General features: G+C 42.4%; 1 protein-coding gene across 2 annotated transcripts in view; it reads right to left on the bottom strand.

The window, feature by feature from the left end:
• The window catches only part of NAGK (N-acetylglucosamine kinase), a 460,912-nt gene that overhangs the window by 390,571 nt on the left and 51,710 nt on the right, over window positions 1-18,631 (bottom strand). For both annotated transcript variants that reach the window (XM_069632274.1, XM_069632275.1), the window contains exon 2: window positions 11,606-11,690. In XM_069632274.1, the coding sequence (XP_069488375.1) occupies window positions 11,606-11,690 (85 nt within the window). The remainder of the gene's footprint in view (window positions 1-11,605; window positions 11,691-18,631) is intronic.

Below are 18,631 nucleotides of genomic sequence, written 5' to 3'. Positions count from 1 at the left end.
TAACCAGATGAAAACTTCCTGTGCTGTACTGAGAACTGGTGCTCTATACATAATGTTGAAACAGGTTTTGTATTTGGATTATGTAGCCCCAGCATATTCTTTATGCTTATATATTCAACTACGCACCAATACTCTTAAAGTGGCAATTTTCGGCAGGGTGGTCATCGTCCCTGGAGATGAGCTATAAGATTTGTGGCAATTTTGAGGAGTCAGTTAAACACTTTCTATTGTTTTGACCCGGATATTCACGGTTCAGAAAGTGTTATTTGCTTCCAGTGATCCGACTAAAAGGTATTAGATCAACTGTTGTGATCCTTTGTAACAACACCCCAGATCTAAATCGGGTCTATTATATTGCAAAATGTGTACACAGATCATGGTTACATAGGGCGAAAAACGGACAGTATTGTGCGTTTGCTGGCCGAAATTATTCTTTTCTGCAAGCAATGAATTCTGTTTGCATTGGATTATGTTGTTTTAAACTATAATTTTAACTAGAATTGTTAATGTGACTTGTCGGTTTTTACCTATGCGGTTTGATGTTGATTTATATCTGCTTTTATGGTATTTTACCGAAAAAAGCTATGTCTAAGAGTGTAACATATTAATTGTGCCTTTTTGACAGTGGACCGGCTATTAATGATTAAGGAAATTAAATTAAAGGCAGGAATGTTGGATTGGTGTAACAAACAATGTGTTTTATGAAAATTAATATGTGCAAGAGCTTTTGATGTTAACTCCGCAATATTATTCTCCAAGGCCCTATGCTTGCATTTTTTCCTGATTGAATTTTTAAGAATTCTTTTCAGGCATTTTTTTAAAGATATATTTATTGGTTTTTACATCAACTCCAAACAAATAATGATGCGTTATTTATATAGCGCCTTTATCCAAAGCGCTTTACAGAGCACATATTTTTACATACAATATCACCCAACCGAAACTGGTACTCATTTAGCGACCTCGGAAGGATGACAGGCTGAGTTGGCCTTGCCGGGATTCGAACCTTCCACCTGCAGATCAAGCTCAGATTGCAGCAGCGAGCGCTCAACCCGATGAGCTATCTTACCGTCTAAATAAATAACCAGTCCCCTTCTCCCTTACCCCCAATGTGTGTCGAGAAACCCTCTTGGCCACAACCCCTCGAGCATGTTTTTTTGTCAGCTTTAGGCTTAAATCTATGGAGTTTAGGAGGTGGGCGGGTTAGTACCAGCTATGTCATATTTTTACTTGTATTACTTGGTGTTGCTTGCATGTGGTGCTTTTCCATGTATTACAGTATATACCTTACCATTCCCTCAGAGTGATAGCCCTCCCTAAGTGACGAGCTTCCCCATTAGGCCTTTCATACCACTAGCCTCCTGAAGGATTTTCTTGTAGCCCCCTTTTTCATAGTTGGGTCATGCAGCCAATCTCCTAGCTGTTGATATCAAAACCTGTCTCCTCCTTCCAATCCAAAAGGTTTCCTTGCACTCGTAGGATGATTTTATGTCCCTCCCCTTTACCAGGTCACCTACCTTCCTACATCCCTTCCTCTGTCATACCTCAAACCCTCTGTCCCTAAGGGCCGGTGTCAAGACGTCATTGCCATTTTCAGGTGCTTTTAATTCAATCTATGTGCAAAACGAGAGGCATTAGGACCAAGGCTGAATCGGTCCCATGATGAACATATATTTAGGTATTGCAAGGTAGTAGGCTTGATTACATTAAACACTGGGTGATTGCTTCTGAAGTTTTAAAGGAGTAAAGGAATGCGCCCAATTCTCCAATTTCGCAACTCATTACTCTTTCAACAACCCCTGACCAAGGACTAATTTCAATGGACACAGACACCTACGCAGACCTCACAGTACTGTGCTGTTAAGATGCTAGCTACCCACACTGTACAGCGCTCCACTGCTCTCAAGCTAGGTCCGCGCTTTAAACAATAAAATAAAGGATCATTTACTTTAAATATTTTGTATACAATACTGATTCGAACTGTAGCAATCAATTTAGGGAACAATGTATGCAAGGGTGACAGGTTGCACTTTTTCTGACACTGTAAAATTTTGAATTGAGGTTTTGGAAATCGTTAAGTACTGTACAGTATAGCTAACACTTTCTTTTAAAGAGGTTGCCCACACCTAGAGGCAGATATAAAACCACATTTTGTGCCTCCTCCCAAAGTCCTAACACTTGTTATTGATCACCACTTTGTGCTCTAGCACCTTGAAGCGTCTCTTGTGCTGATGGAATTACCAATAAAGATCTAACACCAAATAATCGGATACACTCAAAGAATATGGCAAAATACTACTTTAATCTTAATTTAATAAAGCAGGGTCAACTGGCAGACATCGGACTGATGCTTGCACACTCACCCTCAAACCTGATTACATAGAGGTCCTATACCCCAATATGTGTCATCTATGACATCATCCTACGTGGCAAACTGTAAAACGTATTAGCGGAAGGGATTGGTTAGAGGAACACATCTACTTTTAGAATACATAGGGGTTACTACACCATTGGCTGTCTCTTATTTGTGAGGCACACCCCGAACTACCTATATACGTATATATATATATATATACATATATGTATAATATTGATTATAACAGACAAAATGGCAGCGGATTGGTCTATGCAACATTGTATAGCAGGTTGCCCCATAGACGCACTGATCGGTTGGCATTCTCACCCAACCATGGACCTTTGGCTCGTTAGCAGCACGTAAGCAAACGAAACCCAGGTACTTGAATCACGTCAGATTACTCCCCACTTTCCTAATTAGTCCATCATCTCTCTTCATTCCGGCCATGAGCCAACGTTTCCCATCTGTAGTTTACCTTGTAGCAATGCTTAAGGAGTAGCTCTTGTTTTCAACTTCTGAGTCACATGTGAAGAGACCACGAATTTGTCCATTTCAACCTCTTATTTATTGCCAATTGATTTACTTATACTGACTGTCATTGCTCTTCTTGGCCTCTCGAGGCTTGCTCACTCCATCGTGTATAGACTTGATACACCTTTAATTGTCCAATACCTGGCTTGCGCTGATGTTTTCTTCTTCTTTAATCTAAGAGAAATATGGCTCGTTCATGGCTTATCCGTCTGCCTCCCTTTGTGATTTGCAGTTATTCCTTAAAAATAGCATCATTGATCCCAAGCCAACTTAGACTTGTTTTACACAAAGCTGTTCTTCCAGCGTTCCCTGATCTGTTTCTGAGGTAGCTGAATTGAATCTTGACACAAGCCGGCGTCCATTTTCCAATTATGGCCGTCCTAGCCACGTTATATATTCCTTTACTTGTATTTTTTATCTTGCGTTACTACTCATTTACACTTATTGGTCTACAAGTTACTTTGTGTTCTTTTGCATTCATGATTACTTTATTATATCATACATGTTTCTCTTTTCATTTCAGTTACATCTTCACCTTTAAGTATTTTCCTATAGTTTCAGGATGGCTTTGTATATTTGTTTCATGACATCACTCTGCTCACATCAGGTTTCACTCAGCGCTCCATGATGTCCAAAGGTGCGTGCGGACATCCTTCCACACTTGCAGTGCGAGGTTGCTCTTGGTACGGCTGTCTGGGTGCATATTGTCTCTCGTACACTCAATGTGGTATAGGAACAACGCATGGGGTCCCATTCAGAGCTCTTGTCCTACTTTTCTAATATAAAGACGGTGAGGGGTCGGCAGTTAGGGATAATGCGTCCAACTGCTCCTCTACAACTTGAAGCACCAACACAATGGGACTCATTACGGGTCTGGCTGTAACCGTACCGGTAAAACCGGCAGGTAACCGCCGGACATGTAATGAATTACCAGCACCTGACTTCCCGGTGCCACCGGTCTATTCCGAGTCTGGTGGCCGGGAAGTCAGGCGCCGTTAATTCCGTTAGTCCCATTCCCATGGAGCCTCATCGGACTCCATGGGAATGGGGACACGAGAGCACTGGCACGGTTAACAACTGTGCCGGTGCTCCAGGGAGAAGTCTGCGAGCGGTTGCTGTCTCACCCGGGCGGGCGGAAGGCACCCGCCCGCAGAGTTGTAATCTGCCGGTATGGAAACAACGGTGTCGGTAGGCTTACTGGCACTGTTGTAATGAGGCCCAATGTTTAATTTAGAGCAACAACGTGAGGGAGACACTGCGACAGACGGTGGAAATTGTGCCCCTTGAATTATGCAGATGAACCATTACAATCCACTAAATGCCATTTTGAAACTACAGAATCCTAACACTTAGTGCCTCCACTTTGTTTTACCAGTATATACACACAGAAACTAAATCCTCTATATAGAAAGTTTAATACAGCCTTCAAAAACTAGTTATATGACGAATATAACTGAACCCTTTTGTCTTTTCTAGCATCTTCCTTTTTTTTTAAATTCTAATACGAAAGGATATGAAAGGTCAGTAAATAGAATAAAAACCATGCAATTGCACATACAGAACCTCCTTCAGTCTCCAAGAGACCCTCCATTCCTCTTACCAGTTCTACAAAAGAAATTATGAATTCCTCCATTTTCAATCCTGTTTTAATTATTTTGTATTCCTAATTTTTCCTGTAGGGGTGTTGTTCCTCTTCATATCCCGCTTTGGTGCACTTCGCCCTTTGATTTTAACCATTAAGATAATACCGGTGTACCGTCCAGGAACCAACATTTCCTACACAGATGTATTTTTATAATAAAGCACTTTTTTCTCTTTTTTTAACGTTCATGTTCATAAAAACAGGCTATGTCATCTCACCACCACTTGCTCCCAAAATTATGCACTGTAGATAACTCCCAGCATAGCCGGACCCTCCTTATTCACATTTATTTTGGTTGAACATCCCAGCCTCAGTTCAGTTTTTATCCTCCCAAAAGCAGATACACCATCGGTAGGTCAGGGCACCTTTAGTCTTTGCACAATTGTACCCTACTCCGCTTATGGTGACACCATCCTGCTAGTGACAGTGTCTGCTGCTTTTTAATACACTCCAGTTGTGCTAGAGCTGAACTCATATACCATATCTTTTCAGTTAACAGGCTAAATAATCCTCGGTGTGATCTCCCGGATATCACTTCACCCACTCGCTGTAGTACCCCATCATAGCTTGCTCCCATTCCCTTTTCCCTCAAGACCGCCTTGAACTGACTAGGCTTCTCTGCACCACCCAATCCTCCTCTGGCACTGCTAGGTCTTCTACATGTTAGATGCAGAAGAAGAATAGATACATTGTATTAAAAAAAGAAAATGGGGGGTGTGGCCGGCTGGAAAAACTTTGTGGCATTTTTCCGGTGAGCTCCACGCTGCACCATCTGCCATTCCCTGCAGATTTCTGTGCTATCTGACGTCAGCAGGAGATCTTACTGTTTGTTGTATTAACTCAGACCGTTTGACAAATAAAGTTGACAAATAAATAACATTTTAAAAAATGAACATGTAATCCATGGACTAACTTTGTAAGTCTAACTATAAACAAACCAGTGAGGGCAATCTAACCCAATCCATAAAGAAATAGAAAGTCTGTAATGGTTATTGAAGACAAAATAGAAAGACTATAATTTAAACATTTTGCTTGTATGGCTCACAGAAGATGCAAGTCCTTTGTTTTATTCAGAGAGTGGCTTTCAAAGAAAGAATAACGTTTTAAGATAAAATGGAGGATAATATTGGCAAAAGCCATAAAAAACAAAATAGGAATAATTTAATTGCACTAAAGTACTAATTGTACTAACACTGGTTCTTTTTAAAATGTTAAAGTGTTCATGTCCAATGATCATTCCCAGTATATATTAGTTATAATAGCTTTACACGTGTCATGTCTTACTCTGCAAATCACATTATCAAAACCTAGAATAACCATGTATATTATTGTCCTCTGCTACACTTTCAAAATAACTGTATGAGAAAGTGGAAGGGGACAAACAGAATCAATCAGGGATACTGGCTGATTTGCATAACATGAAAGCATTTTGAAAACATAAGAAGGACCATAGATTTCTATATTTGACCAGAGGTATGGTGGTACTGGTTCCAATGAATAACAGTAACCAAGAAGAGCTATCACAGAAAGTGGGAAGGATTCAGTTGCAGCTGGAGGAAAGGGGTCAATGAAGAAATTGAGTGTGGTGGCTCAACTGCAACCATAGAAACCAGACACTAATTGACCTCTGCACCTGCGTCCTATATCACTCTTTCAATGCACTTCAGCAGGCTGGTAAACAACCTGGTGCAGTGTTCTGCCTCCTAATCATCACTGAGTCCCTTCTTCAGCACCTATGGACTTCTCCAAAAGACGTTCACCGAGTAACCACAAGCATTACTGTCTGTAACCGAGTCATATTTGCAATCTTCCTTCAGGGAATATCTTCTTCCCCAACATCTGGTTTGCAGTTCCTCTGCTATGGCTCTTCTTCCTCCCTCAACCAAAGGTTGACTTCTCTACAGCTAGTCTGTGAACCTAGTCACTTTCGTTTCCATATAACTTATTAGCCTTTTCACAACTTTTCCAGGTCCCCAGCATTCCGCATTGCCTCCAGCATAGATTCGACACAGAGGGGTAGAAGGTATGTAGTTTCTCTGGAGTTAAATGCCATTGTAGCATACATTGTATCCATATTGTTTGGATTTGCAGGGATTGTGTTAATTTAGCAATATTAGCCCACAACTGCTGCCAATATCCTCCTATCCTTTCGCTGGTGACCCCCCTCCCAAAGTGTCATGTATTTCCTTTCCCCTGGTACCTCCCCTTGTTTGATAAGTGCATAGAGTGCCCCATTATATGTTTATCTCCAGAATCAGATGTTAGGTATTTCTCGAAGGAGGTTAAACTGTGAGTTGGTGCCCCTTTGATGCACGTCTACATGACCCAATGTCTTATCTGGAAGTATCGGTATCCTTTCGATTCCTCCAAGTCAAAGTCCTCCTTGCATTGGGAGAAAGACTTAATATCTGTTCCCCTTGAACATGTCCCGAATCTTTAGGCAACCCGCCTCCTGCCAGGCCTGAAAGCCCCTTTCCCCATGGCCTGGGGTAAAACTTGGATTGTCAAAAATTGAGGGGAATAATGACAGAAAAGTAGTAATTCTGGGCCTGCCTTATCGCTTCATCCCAGGAATCACGTCCCACTGTCAGTATCTTACTATAATACCTGTTTTTGGGTATATCTTCCTTCGGTTTCCACAAAACATCAATATTATGCCCTATCCATTGACCTCCATATCTTTTCCCGATCATCTTTCGATCAGTCCCTCAATATCTTTATCTGAACTGCCATGAAGTATATTTTCAGGCCCGGTTCTCCCATCCCTCCTCTATTTCGCGGCATCACCACCACCCTTCTGGCTATCCTTGGTTTTTTCTTATTCGAGATAAATCTTCCCGTCTGTTATTTGATTGCTCGAAAATAAAGGGTGTTGGGACTTGGATAGGGAAAGTCATGAAGTGATACAACAATTGTGGAAGAATTACCATCTTTAACACATTAATCCTGCATATCCAGGTTATCGTTAGTGGACTCCAATCCACCAGCTTGTTTCCAATTGCCTCTAGAGACACATTTAGTCCCTCTCCATTGCTCTCAGGGAGCCCTCCGGCTCCCACAAAATCATATTGTCCTCAAAGGCAGCTACTTTATGAACCCTTCCCCCAAAAATGATCCCCTCAATCTCGCCATTCGCTCTTATTGCTTCCAATAGTGGGTCCAAATAAATAGCGTAGCGCAAAGGGGAAAGTGGGGATCCCCGATTCGTGCCCCTTCGGAGCTTAATGGGCTCGGAGAAGTGACCATTAATTGCTAACCTTAGCGAAGGATTCTGGTAGTTGGCCCTAATCATTGGTAGGAATGTCACCCCAAGGCCCATTTGCCTCATTGTTATGAGCAAGAACCGCCACTCCACCCTGTCAAAAGGCTTTTCTGCGTCCAAGGCTACTAAGATCGCTGGGATTCTATTTTTGTTGATCTTTTCTATGAGGTGAGCTATCCTCCCGGTGTGGAACCCATTAACTTAACTAGCTTTTTGTCCTGTTACTTCCTATGGGCAAACCTTAAAACCTTCTAAAGTTTCCTAAAGTATTGAAAAGATGTACTTACTTGTTAACTGTTGAATACTTGCTTGGTTTAAGTAAATACTTGCTAATGTAGCTATGCTCTCTATGCACAACATTAGATAAAGAATATACTTTTCAATGTAGTGAGCGGTGACAGAAATAAAAGGGTGCGTTTTCCCTCATAACCACTCCTTCACCTCATAAGAGGAAAACCAGGACTACTGAGCCAGCAGTCACTGTCAAATGTATGAATAAAGTAGCGAAACCCTACACATGCGCTACAGGTTGGTCTTCCTAAGCCCTTACCACAGGATTTGTGGTAAATGACCCAAACAGCCACAGTGTCAAATAAAACCTTCCTACAATCTATTTTTGGTACATTATTACTATTGCTCATTCAGCATATCATTCTCTAATGAGGTCTAGGGGTTGTGGATTGGGCATGTGAAAGGCACTACATTTGTGCAAGTCGACCTGCATATGAAAAAGGGAACATTATCCCCTGGAACTAAAGCAGCGTAGTGTGGGAGGGTAAATGTCACGGCTATGTCTATACTTGCATGCAAATCCTGGGGCTGTCCAAATCAGTACAATGGTTTTTTGGTTATTGTTGGGGTGAGCGTTGGTGAAAAAAGAAATGAGCATGAAGCCCCGTGTGCATTATGTACGTGGTAATTCAAGGATTGAACTATTGTAACCACTGACATTTGTCAAATATAGAATCACAATCAGGAAATGGCTCCATTTTCTGACAGCCATAAAAGTAACAAATAAAATACATTACATAAAATGGTTAAGAAAAAGGAAATCAATCCAAAAAATGTAAAGCAACCTGCTGTATTAAAAATTATGAATTGTAAGAAAGTGAAGGTTGTCCCTACAGTTTAGGTCTAATGTTTTAGGTCAACTAGACCCAACCACATTTGATCGGATTTATCTGACCTTTTATTTGGTCATTAAGGAGGGGTGAGACCCCCCCTGCAACCCCACCCTCCACTTCCCCTCAACCTGATCTATACATATATTTAATTAAATTTGTCAAAAACATGTCAAATGTTTTAGGTCAAATGTGATTTGGGGACAATAAGGGATCAGTATAACAAGGGTGGTCCTACCAGAAAACAAGGATCCGCTTATTATTTTGACTACTAGTCTGGATCTGTTGTAAACGTATGAATCACTTCTATAATTCTCAGAAATTATTGCTAAGGTTATATTACTAAACCTTACATTTTATGATTTAATTAAATGTTTATTAAACTTTTTTTTATTCATATTTATAAAAACTTAAAATGCAAACACACCCAAGTGGATGTGTTATCTTATTCACAAATAAACCGAATATAATGACTAAATATCAAACGATCAATTGTGGTGAGACACAAGACATCAAAACAAAGTGTTAAAAAAAGCGACAAAGTTCAGTTGCAGGATTTTTTGAAGGCTGACGCATGCACAGTGTTTCAGCTGAGAAAGATGTGCCACCTTCTTCAGTACCAGGTACCCCAGAGGGAACTGCACGAAGGAAAAGGGGGGACTGTATTAATAACCTATTGAGCCATCACCCTGCTGTAGGGAAATCGGATTGAAAAGGCAACTAATGGGTTTCTCACCAGGTTTCCTCAGAATACGACCGTCTCAGTTTCCATGTCTGGAGTCAATTAATGGCTCGCCAGTTAGTTCTATAGTATCGATTCTAGCGAGAGGTGAGATTACCAAGCACACAGGGTGAGGATCACCATTTCTAGTTCGGCTCTAAATCTGTTGATGCTAGAACGGATCAAGGATGCAATGGAGTATGCACATACCTAGTTGATTGGTAGTGCAGGACACCACTATTATGCAGCAGAGTTAGTTGTCTTCATTTATTTTCTTTCCATTGAAGACATATGGGTGCAGAAGTCACAGTTTGAGTCCAATACTGTTGGTTCTCCAAGAAACAAGAGAGAGAGAGGAGGGGTCTTGGTTTAGGGACCTCAAATGCAATGAATGACTGGAGGAGAGGCCAAATGTTCATTATATTGAGGGAAGTTGGAGAGGTAGGGATAAAGAATTAATTGGCACTTACAAGCTGTCAGCCTGGTCCCTGTGATTGCTTATTGGAATTAGGTCAGAATACCCACAATTCGTTCCCATATAATGCCCCTGATGCCTTGGCATCTGTCGTTATGTGTGCGATGCCTTTACCTAAACTGGTATCTACAGATAAAAACGCTCCAGTGCTGAGAACACTCAGAACTGAGAAAAAATCCTTACACTGTGATTCCAAAGAAATAACAGAGTGTTCGACCTACTCATTATTTATGAAGGGCTGCGATTGATACCACTAAGTGCCACATTTCATCAGTAGACAAAATGCCACCATCTTCAGTGTTCCTCTTGCAGGTTGGGTGCATGTGCAGAAAAAAAAAAAATCTTTGGACCGCCCTTTTGTTTCTTCCAAACGACACCTTAACCGACCCTCTGTGCGAGCCAATGTTGATATCCAGATGATGGCCATGCAGTGCCACAGATGGTACTCCACCGAAAGATTGTTCATCTCCCTATGGGGAGCCATTTTGGCCTTTGTCATAGAGAAGTTAGTTCAGGGAGCTTAATGACAGCATGTACTTTGCCAGACAAGGACCTCTCCCCTACATAATCAGCGACTCTGGCACCACTCGCTGGTGGAATTTCAAAGAGGTCAATCACTGCTCAACATGCAGCTAAGCACACTGGCCATCCACCCACATCAACACCTTTGCGTTCATCCACCCACCTACCAGCTCAGCTCTCTGTGACACCTTCTCCACTGTAGTGCACAGAGAATATCTCCCGGACCCCAGACAAAATGGTGTCCCCGCTGCATGGGCTCCCTCTGAACACTGTAGTGAGACTTCTAAGTGACTAAAAGACCCTAGCTCTCCACCACAGCACTTGACGCAATTGGTAAGATTTGCCATGTACATTACAGGTGAGCACCGACCACCTTAAACAATCCAACACAGATCAGGTATACCACATGTATAAGACTTTATTCTGATCTGGGAACAGAAAATAACTTTTTTTTCCGCCCTTTAGATCACGATTGGCAAAGTGTGAAACTATTTTTTTATTATTCCATGTGGCCTACGGCCCACATTCTGGAACATTTTAATAAAGTGGAACTCACATGACAAGATTCTTTCCAACTTGTTAACATATGTCAGTTGCAGAATGAAATACTGCTGAAAATGAGTGTTTCTGAACTACACTCTCTGCTGACAACATTGAGCACCTCTGCCAACCCCAAACTCCGAGTGCCCCAAATATGCCCGCCAGATACTGCACCACAAACTGGATGCAATGCCTTTCCATCTAGCAAAAACGTCATCAGATTATTTGTATAACTTTATAACACTGAAGGGTACTTTTCAACCAGCACCAACACAGCCCTTGCCAAGCACAATGCAAAGGCATTCCAGGATCTTGATTGGCATTTCAGCTGCCTGTGCACGTCAACTACTACTTCCACTAAGAAGATTATCTCCTGTTCCAAATAATATATAAACACACCATTCTAACCTCAAGTGAAGCTTAAAGGGGCCTTACCCAGTGATTAGTACAGGGCCCATCTGTCTCAGCAATGATTGCTCCATTTTCAGCGATCAAGACAACCTTGGAATGGGTTCCACCCCTGAGGAGAAAGATACACGAAATTAGTCAGTCAACCGATACCCCAATTAATTATTTTACATTTCATTGAAAAAGTACAACAGAATCAACCAAAAAGCAGAAATTAGCTTCCAGTAGCAGACTTATCTTAGATAACTCTCCCAAATGTATTTTATGTTGAGCATTATTTAAAAATGCCCACCACCTGCAACTTGGACTGTCTTTTGGAGCAGTCCGATGTCTGTGTTGTGGTAGGTGCACACTTTTGGGTTTCTTGGCACAGTGGGTTCTCCAATAAATGGGCTTTTGTATGGAGGCGTCCCATACTGTGAACTTTCGGCACCATTCCGTTTTCAGCTCAATAACTTTAGACTCTGGTAGTGGCGTCTAGCCAGAGTTTCATGGCAACTTCAGATCTTCTGGTTTTGGGAATCACTTGAGCGTACTAATGTGTAGTTTCAGTTTGTGGCTTTCCCTCACCTTTGTGTGGGTTTTTGTAAGGCCGTTCAGGAACCTTCCCAATGTGTTTTTCGCTTGTGCGTTTCCTGTTGGGCTGAGGGTGTGGCTTGGATTCTTGGTGGACTAAAAGCAGTTCGATATAGGCTTGCTGTGGGAGGAAAAACGTAGGCACTGACTTTCCTCAATAATTGTGTATCTTGAGGTACATTTTTACAGGGAGTAGACAGAGATATATTATATACAGGGTTCAGAATTTGCACTCACCACTAGCCATTGGCCGGTGATATTTGTCTCTTGGCTAGTAAGAAATGGTGTGCTGTGTATATGTATAGAATTGAGGAGGAGCGTTACTTCTTTATGGCTGGCTAGTAGCCGTCATCTTAAAATGTCCTCCCCCCCCATTATAAATGTGCAAACATTAAAAAAGGAGAAAGTGTAAAAGCATACGCTCAGGATTGCACTCCCACGGAGCCGCGCTTAGTCCTTGGCCCAATTGCCGAAATTAACTCACAGAAAGCAGAATTTTTTTTTTTTTTTAAATAAAACTAATCAAGTCACAAGTGGAAAAAAGTGAAAACTTGCTACAACGCATTTCAAAGCCCTCTGGCTGCTTGCTCACATACCATATATTGTGAAGGCATCATGAAGGAGGACACAGACAACATACTTCAAGTACAAAAGATATTTATTAACTTAAATGCCAGGATGGTTGAAAGCCCAATTTGCCCCAAGCTATGGTGGGATTTCCCTACATGAATGAAACTAAGGAAAGCCTGAATCAAAAGGTTCAACTTAATAGTCCGTCTGTGTCCAAAACCTATCCTTGCCCTCACAACTAGAATCAATAAATGTGTAGGGATATCATATTAAAAAAGAACCGTGCTTAACGGAAAGTTCTGAGTTTCTTCCAGCTCACAGCTTTCTTTCAGCTCCTCTTCCCCAAGCATACGAAAGTTGTCCCCCAAGCATACGAAGGTTCCATTAATAAAAGTCTCGAAATGTACCTTCTCCAGTTGAAGGTGATATAGTTCAAAATCTTTTTAGCGTTTCCTTCCCCAAGCTTTGAGTTGCACAATCAAACACAAGGGGCCTCGGGAGTTCGTTCGCAAGACATCCCTTCCCCAAGACCTCACTTGCTTCAGTCTTTTCAAAAGTGTTGGTGGTTTTTGTGTCCTTTAGTTTTCACCCTTCAGGGCTCTCTGGTCTAGGTGCAGTTGCCAGACTGCACTGTCCACCCATCACAGATCCCTCGGCTCCTTAACCCACATGCAGATTTCTTGGCACTGGCTCCTGTGCACCAAGTCACCTTCACTTGACTCCTTGTATTGGCCCCATGGCTTTAGGGTGTACTCTTATATTAATCTGGCTTCTCCTTGGTTGCCTCGTGGCTCTGCCACCATGCATCACACACCCCCTTGTCAAGTTTTAGCGTTGCCACACTGCATGGAGTCATTATAGTTCATTATTTAGGCTTCCTTCATCCTTCAATATACTCAACTTCCTGGTTAAATGTAACTCGTTGTGCAGCATAGATTCATTATGGTTGAATTTTAGTTCAGAGTTCAAAAGTAATTTTATGTTGCTTAATTATATTCAGTTTGAACTGTACACTTGTTTGCTTCAAAGTCAAACTATTATGGAGTTTGGTATTCAATATGTGTGTGTTTGCCTCAAAAGTTTTTATATAGGTCGGCATTTAATATATTTATTGGTTTTCTTGCAATGTTAAATGTTCATATAGTTTGGTATTCAATATGCGCTCAATTGTTAAAGCTCACAGACTGTTACTCAATTGAGGTCCTTTAGCAGCTTCCCAGTCGCTGGAGCGTCCCTGCAACACTCACTCGCTTCCTTTATGTTCGTTCGATAGTTCCTGTGACTTCCTTTCTGCTCCAGAAGCTGGATAAACCCACTGGTGCGAGCATCACTCACTCGCTGCGTGGTTTCTCCTTTTGCGACGGCACCTCCGACGCTTGTTTTCAGAGGCGGAGCGCGTCCTCAGGGTTCTGGGCTCTCCAGCAGCCCCTGCTGCTTATGCCGAGCTTTTGAGGCTCCCAGGCTCGGAGAAATTACAAAGCTCATTTACCTTGGGTCGTACAAGTCCTATTGGTCTTTTGCCAGCATCCTGGATCTTCATCCTGGACCACCACGGCTGCTGCCACACATGGGTCTTGTGCTGTTTCTCTCCACACACATGTCTCCTTGTTGCTCCTTCTCTACTAACTGCTGGGCTAGTTTCCCTTTATACATGTGCAGCACCTTGACAGACTGCAGTACCAAAGTGGTGAGGCCATCTTCATCACCCTCAGTTGCCCTTTTTTGGTCTCAGTACCGTCAGGTGTTGTATGTGGGGAAAATGGGGGAAACTGACTTTGAACAGCCTATAAAAGGTTGGAGGAGAGTTAGGTTGACTGCCACAAGAGAAAGGGGGATAGCAAGTCTTGCCCAAAGGTACCCTCCTCCTGTGTCTTCGAGGTTTGTCTTTTCTCCTGAGGCTATTCTGATCAAAGGTAATGGGGTGACAATATCCCACCAAGGCTTCTGAGGCTAGGGATTCATCACAGAATGCCAAGGGGGAATACTGCGTTTTACTTGAGGACATTTCATTCCCCAACCCTCCACCCAGGTGATCCTCCCTTGCTTCTTCGCCCCCAGGGGCAGGATCAAATAGCGATGACCTTTCCCTCTCCACGCGCAGAGGATCCGAGGGAAGTATATGTGAGAACATCTTCAGGTTTTTCACAAATTAAATACATATATATATATTTATTTTTTTTTAATTTATTTATTGTTTTCATTGCACATATAGACTTATAGACTGTCGGACTTTACTTCCATCGGTGGAAGTGTCCCATAAAGGAGAGTGGTGTAATGCAGTTTTTCTCATGCCTTGCAGGTTTTGTGGTTTATTTATTCAGTAATGTTCCTCTTTTTTTGTGTGCTTTAGGTCAGGATTTAAAAAAGGCATGTGTCCAAGTAGCTGCGCTCCCATTGTCCGTACCATCATGATCAAGGCCCAAAATGTCAGCACCGAGGATGCAATCAGAGGACACCCATCCCTCTGACCACTTGGGTCTCTCATCAGCCCACCCCAGAGCGTATAACAGTGAGCAGAGACGAGGCAGTTTAGGAGAACAAGGGCAGTGTGTTTAGCACAGTAGCATGTTGGCATCTCGTTCATGCCACTTCCTTGAGGTGCCAAGCTGCCTGGGTAACGGATGGCAGAGTGCAATTAACAGGCTTCGACAGAAGTAATTATATTTATTTTATTGTTCATGTATAACGCGCTTAATACTAGCGAGTGGTTTCTATGGGCAGGATCGGGATTTCGAACGTGTGTTGCCCAGCCTGGCTTCCAAGACAAACGCGTTGCAGCTATCCTTCCACCCCCAAAGGTCTGGGAGGAACCTGGAATGCCCTAACCCACACCTTGTTTATCCTCTAGATCAACCCTCGCCCTTCCAGAGAAAGCAAAAACCTTTTGTGATTTTTGTTGCGCAGAGCCCGAAATACTGGCATAGTTGTCATTGTTTTTGCAGAACCTTACAAACGCTATTCCTCGTGAAAAAAAGGAAGATATTTGAAGGCAGAAGATGCAGAACTGCAGAAGACTGCTTTTTGTAACACGCACCATCTAGGCACCCCGCCTTTCACACAGCCACCAACGCTCTTTGCTATAAATAACTATTGTAACCTCAAGTACAGTTTTACAAAGGTAAACTAGACTGGGGTGCTATGATGTTACTGCAGTGTGCGCTGCGAGATAGTTGGAGGATATGCAAGGGTGGGCGAGGGCCCGGTGTCATGAATTAACGCAATCACAGTTTCGAGAAAGGCTTTTTTTTTTTAACTAGGGGTGTACTGAACTTCGGCTTCGAGTAAGTATTCGGCCGATTTCCGGCTGAAAAAAAGCTTTTCGGCTCCGGCGAATAGTTTCTAACTATTCGGCTCTTGCCGAATACTTTGACATTCTCATTTGAATACAATGCAATATGAACTCTGAAAGGCAAATATAGACTTCAATTTGCAAAACTGAATAGAATTAGACCAGACAAATTGCTATCACAGAGCTGAAAAATATATTATATTTTAATCTGCTCTTTAGGGCATGTTTTGTTACAGATTCTTAGACAAAAGGGTGCTTATCTTTTATACTTAAGTTTGCAAAGGTAGCTTGCGCCCCTCTCTGGATAGAACAAGGCTTGATAACCTGTTCAGTGGTTATTAACCACTTGAGAGTTCGCAGCCACTGCTTTTTCTCACTGTGCCTTTCACAGATGGGAAATATCCATTTGCATATCAGTCTTTGTCCTGCCCAGGGGCAGTCCAGCACCGAAATGCAATGGCAATTCCAACCTGAACGAGAGTACCACCAGCAACCCCATACACGTGTTTCACCCCTGTTGGGGATCATCAGTGAGGTGAAGCTGATGCCTCTCTAAGCACAGTGAGCAGGGAGTCCACGTCTGGTTGCCCCCAGGAGACCTATGGTTACCAATCCCAGGTTCCTTGAAATTTGGTTTGCAAAGGTAGCTCACTGTGCTTAGAGAGGCTCAGCCTCACCTCACTGATGATGCCCAACTAGGCTGAAACACGTGTATGGGGTTGCTGGTGGTACTCTTGTTCAGAGAGGAATTGCCATAGCATTTCGGTGCTGGACTGCTCATGTGGGTGGGACAAAGAATGATCTGCAAATGGATATTTCCCATCTGTGAAAGGTTCAGTGAGCAAAAAGCAGATGGCTGCGAACTCTCAATGTGGTTAACAACCACTGAACAGGTTATCATGCCTTGTTCTTCCGAGAGAGGGGCGACTGCTACCTTTGTTGAATTTGTTGAAGGAACTTGGGGTTGGTCACCCTAGGTTACCTGGGGGCAACCAGACGTGGACTCCCTGCTCACTGTGCTTAGAGAGGCTCAGCTTCACCTCACTGATGATGCCCAACTAGGCTGAAACACATGTATGGGGTTGCTGGTGGTACTCTTGTTCAGAGAGGAATTGCCATAGCATTTCGGTGCTGGACTGCTCATGTGGGTGGGACAAAGAATGATATGCAAATGGATATTTCCCATCTGTGAAAGGTACAGTGAGCAAAAAGCAGATGGCTGCGAACTCTCAATGTGGTTAACAACCACTGAACAGGTTATCATGCATTGTTCTTCCGAGAGAGGGGCGCCTGCTACCTTTGTTGAATCTTTTATACTTAGCATGCAACAATACAGGAACATCTTTTCTTTTTTATATTCAATGTGCACAAAACAAACTGAAAAAAAAGTGCATAGATACTTTCCGTTCCTGTCATGTTACTTCCCATTGCATACGTCATAGGCCCCCCTTTTCTTTTTTTAAGGACGAGTCCTGAGTTTGGAACATGATTTTTTAAATAAAGCAACTATTCGGCTTCATATTCGGCTTCGGCCGAATAGTTGACAAACTATTCGGTATTCGGCCGAATACTAAATATGCTATTCGGTAGAGCCCTAGTTTTAACAAGCAATCCATGTGCCAAAAAGGCAGTGCACAGCTGCTGAAAGTAATGAAATCAAGGACCATTTCAGGAGTTTGCCTTTTGCTGAATCTGGAATAGCCATTTGTATGAATAATAATAATTTGCTATTATATAGCGCTACTAACCCTCAGGTGTCCTGTTATTGTTACCGTGTTTTCAAATATCGAGAAGCAGGGATTTTCTTCATTATCAGCTACGTAAAGTGATGTCGCGCTGCAGAATCGATTCATTAGAAGCAGGTGTTCCGGTATGTGACTTAGCAGACATGTCATTGGCAGATATGTGTTCTCCTTCAGCAAGTAAAACACCAGTCCCAAAATCACAGAGGGAGCTATGCCATCGTGCAGCAGAAATCACAGATAATGCCGTTCGACAAGGTATAGACAGGAATGGATTTTCTTAGCAGCAATACCCAATCACACACTGTTGGAGCTGTATTTACATATATGTTCAGTAGGCGGAATGAGCTGGGACATTGATAAACTCTGAGCACTTTAGGGCCTAATTCACAGACCCTATAAAACGCTTCTGTGAATTAGGCCCTTAATGTTCGGTTTGTGTGAAGATAGCCTACTATTAGGATTGAAATCTTTATGACATTTTTCCCGTCTCTTGCGCAGGCACGACCAAATAAAAACACATCGGACAAAAAGTACTTTAGTTTTTAGGTATGTTCACTACTGCCACCTAAAGGACAGCAGTGGAAAGTGCAACACAAATATTTCTGCATGAACAACATGAACAGATAAATATGTGACGCTCGAGTACTAACGAAATGATTCTCGACCGAACTGAAAAGTACTCGCCTACGCAAGGGGGCGAGGGGATTCTGCGAGTCCTGATGTGCACATCTGTAAAAGAAAACATATCTGTGTAACATCCCTTACAAGGCGGAGAACACAAAGTAGGACAATATTTTTTAGACGGTTATGCACAGATAAATGGCACTCGTTTACCATGGCTGTCACCAACCCAATGATTTAAATGGCTAATGG

The sequence above is a fragment of the Ambystoma mexicanum genome, chromosome 6q (genome assembly GCF_040938575.1).
Source record: "Ambystoma mexicanum isolate Mex_15411 chromosome 6q, UKY_AmexF1_1, whole genome shotgun sequence".
Classification (NCBI taxonomy): Eukaryota; Metazoa; Chordata; class Amphibia; order Caudata; family Ambystomatidae; genus Ambystoma; species Ambystoma mexicanum.
This window is presented reverse-complemented; position numbering and strand designations above follow the sequence as displayed.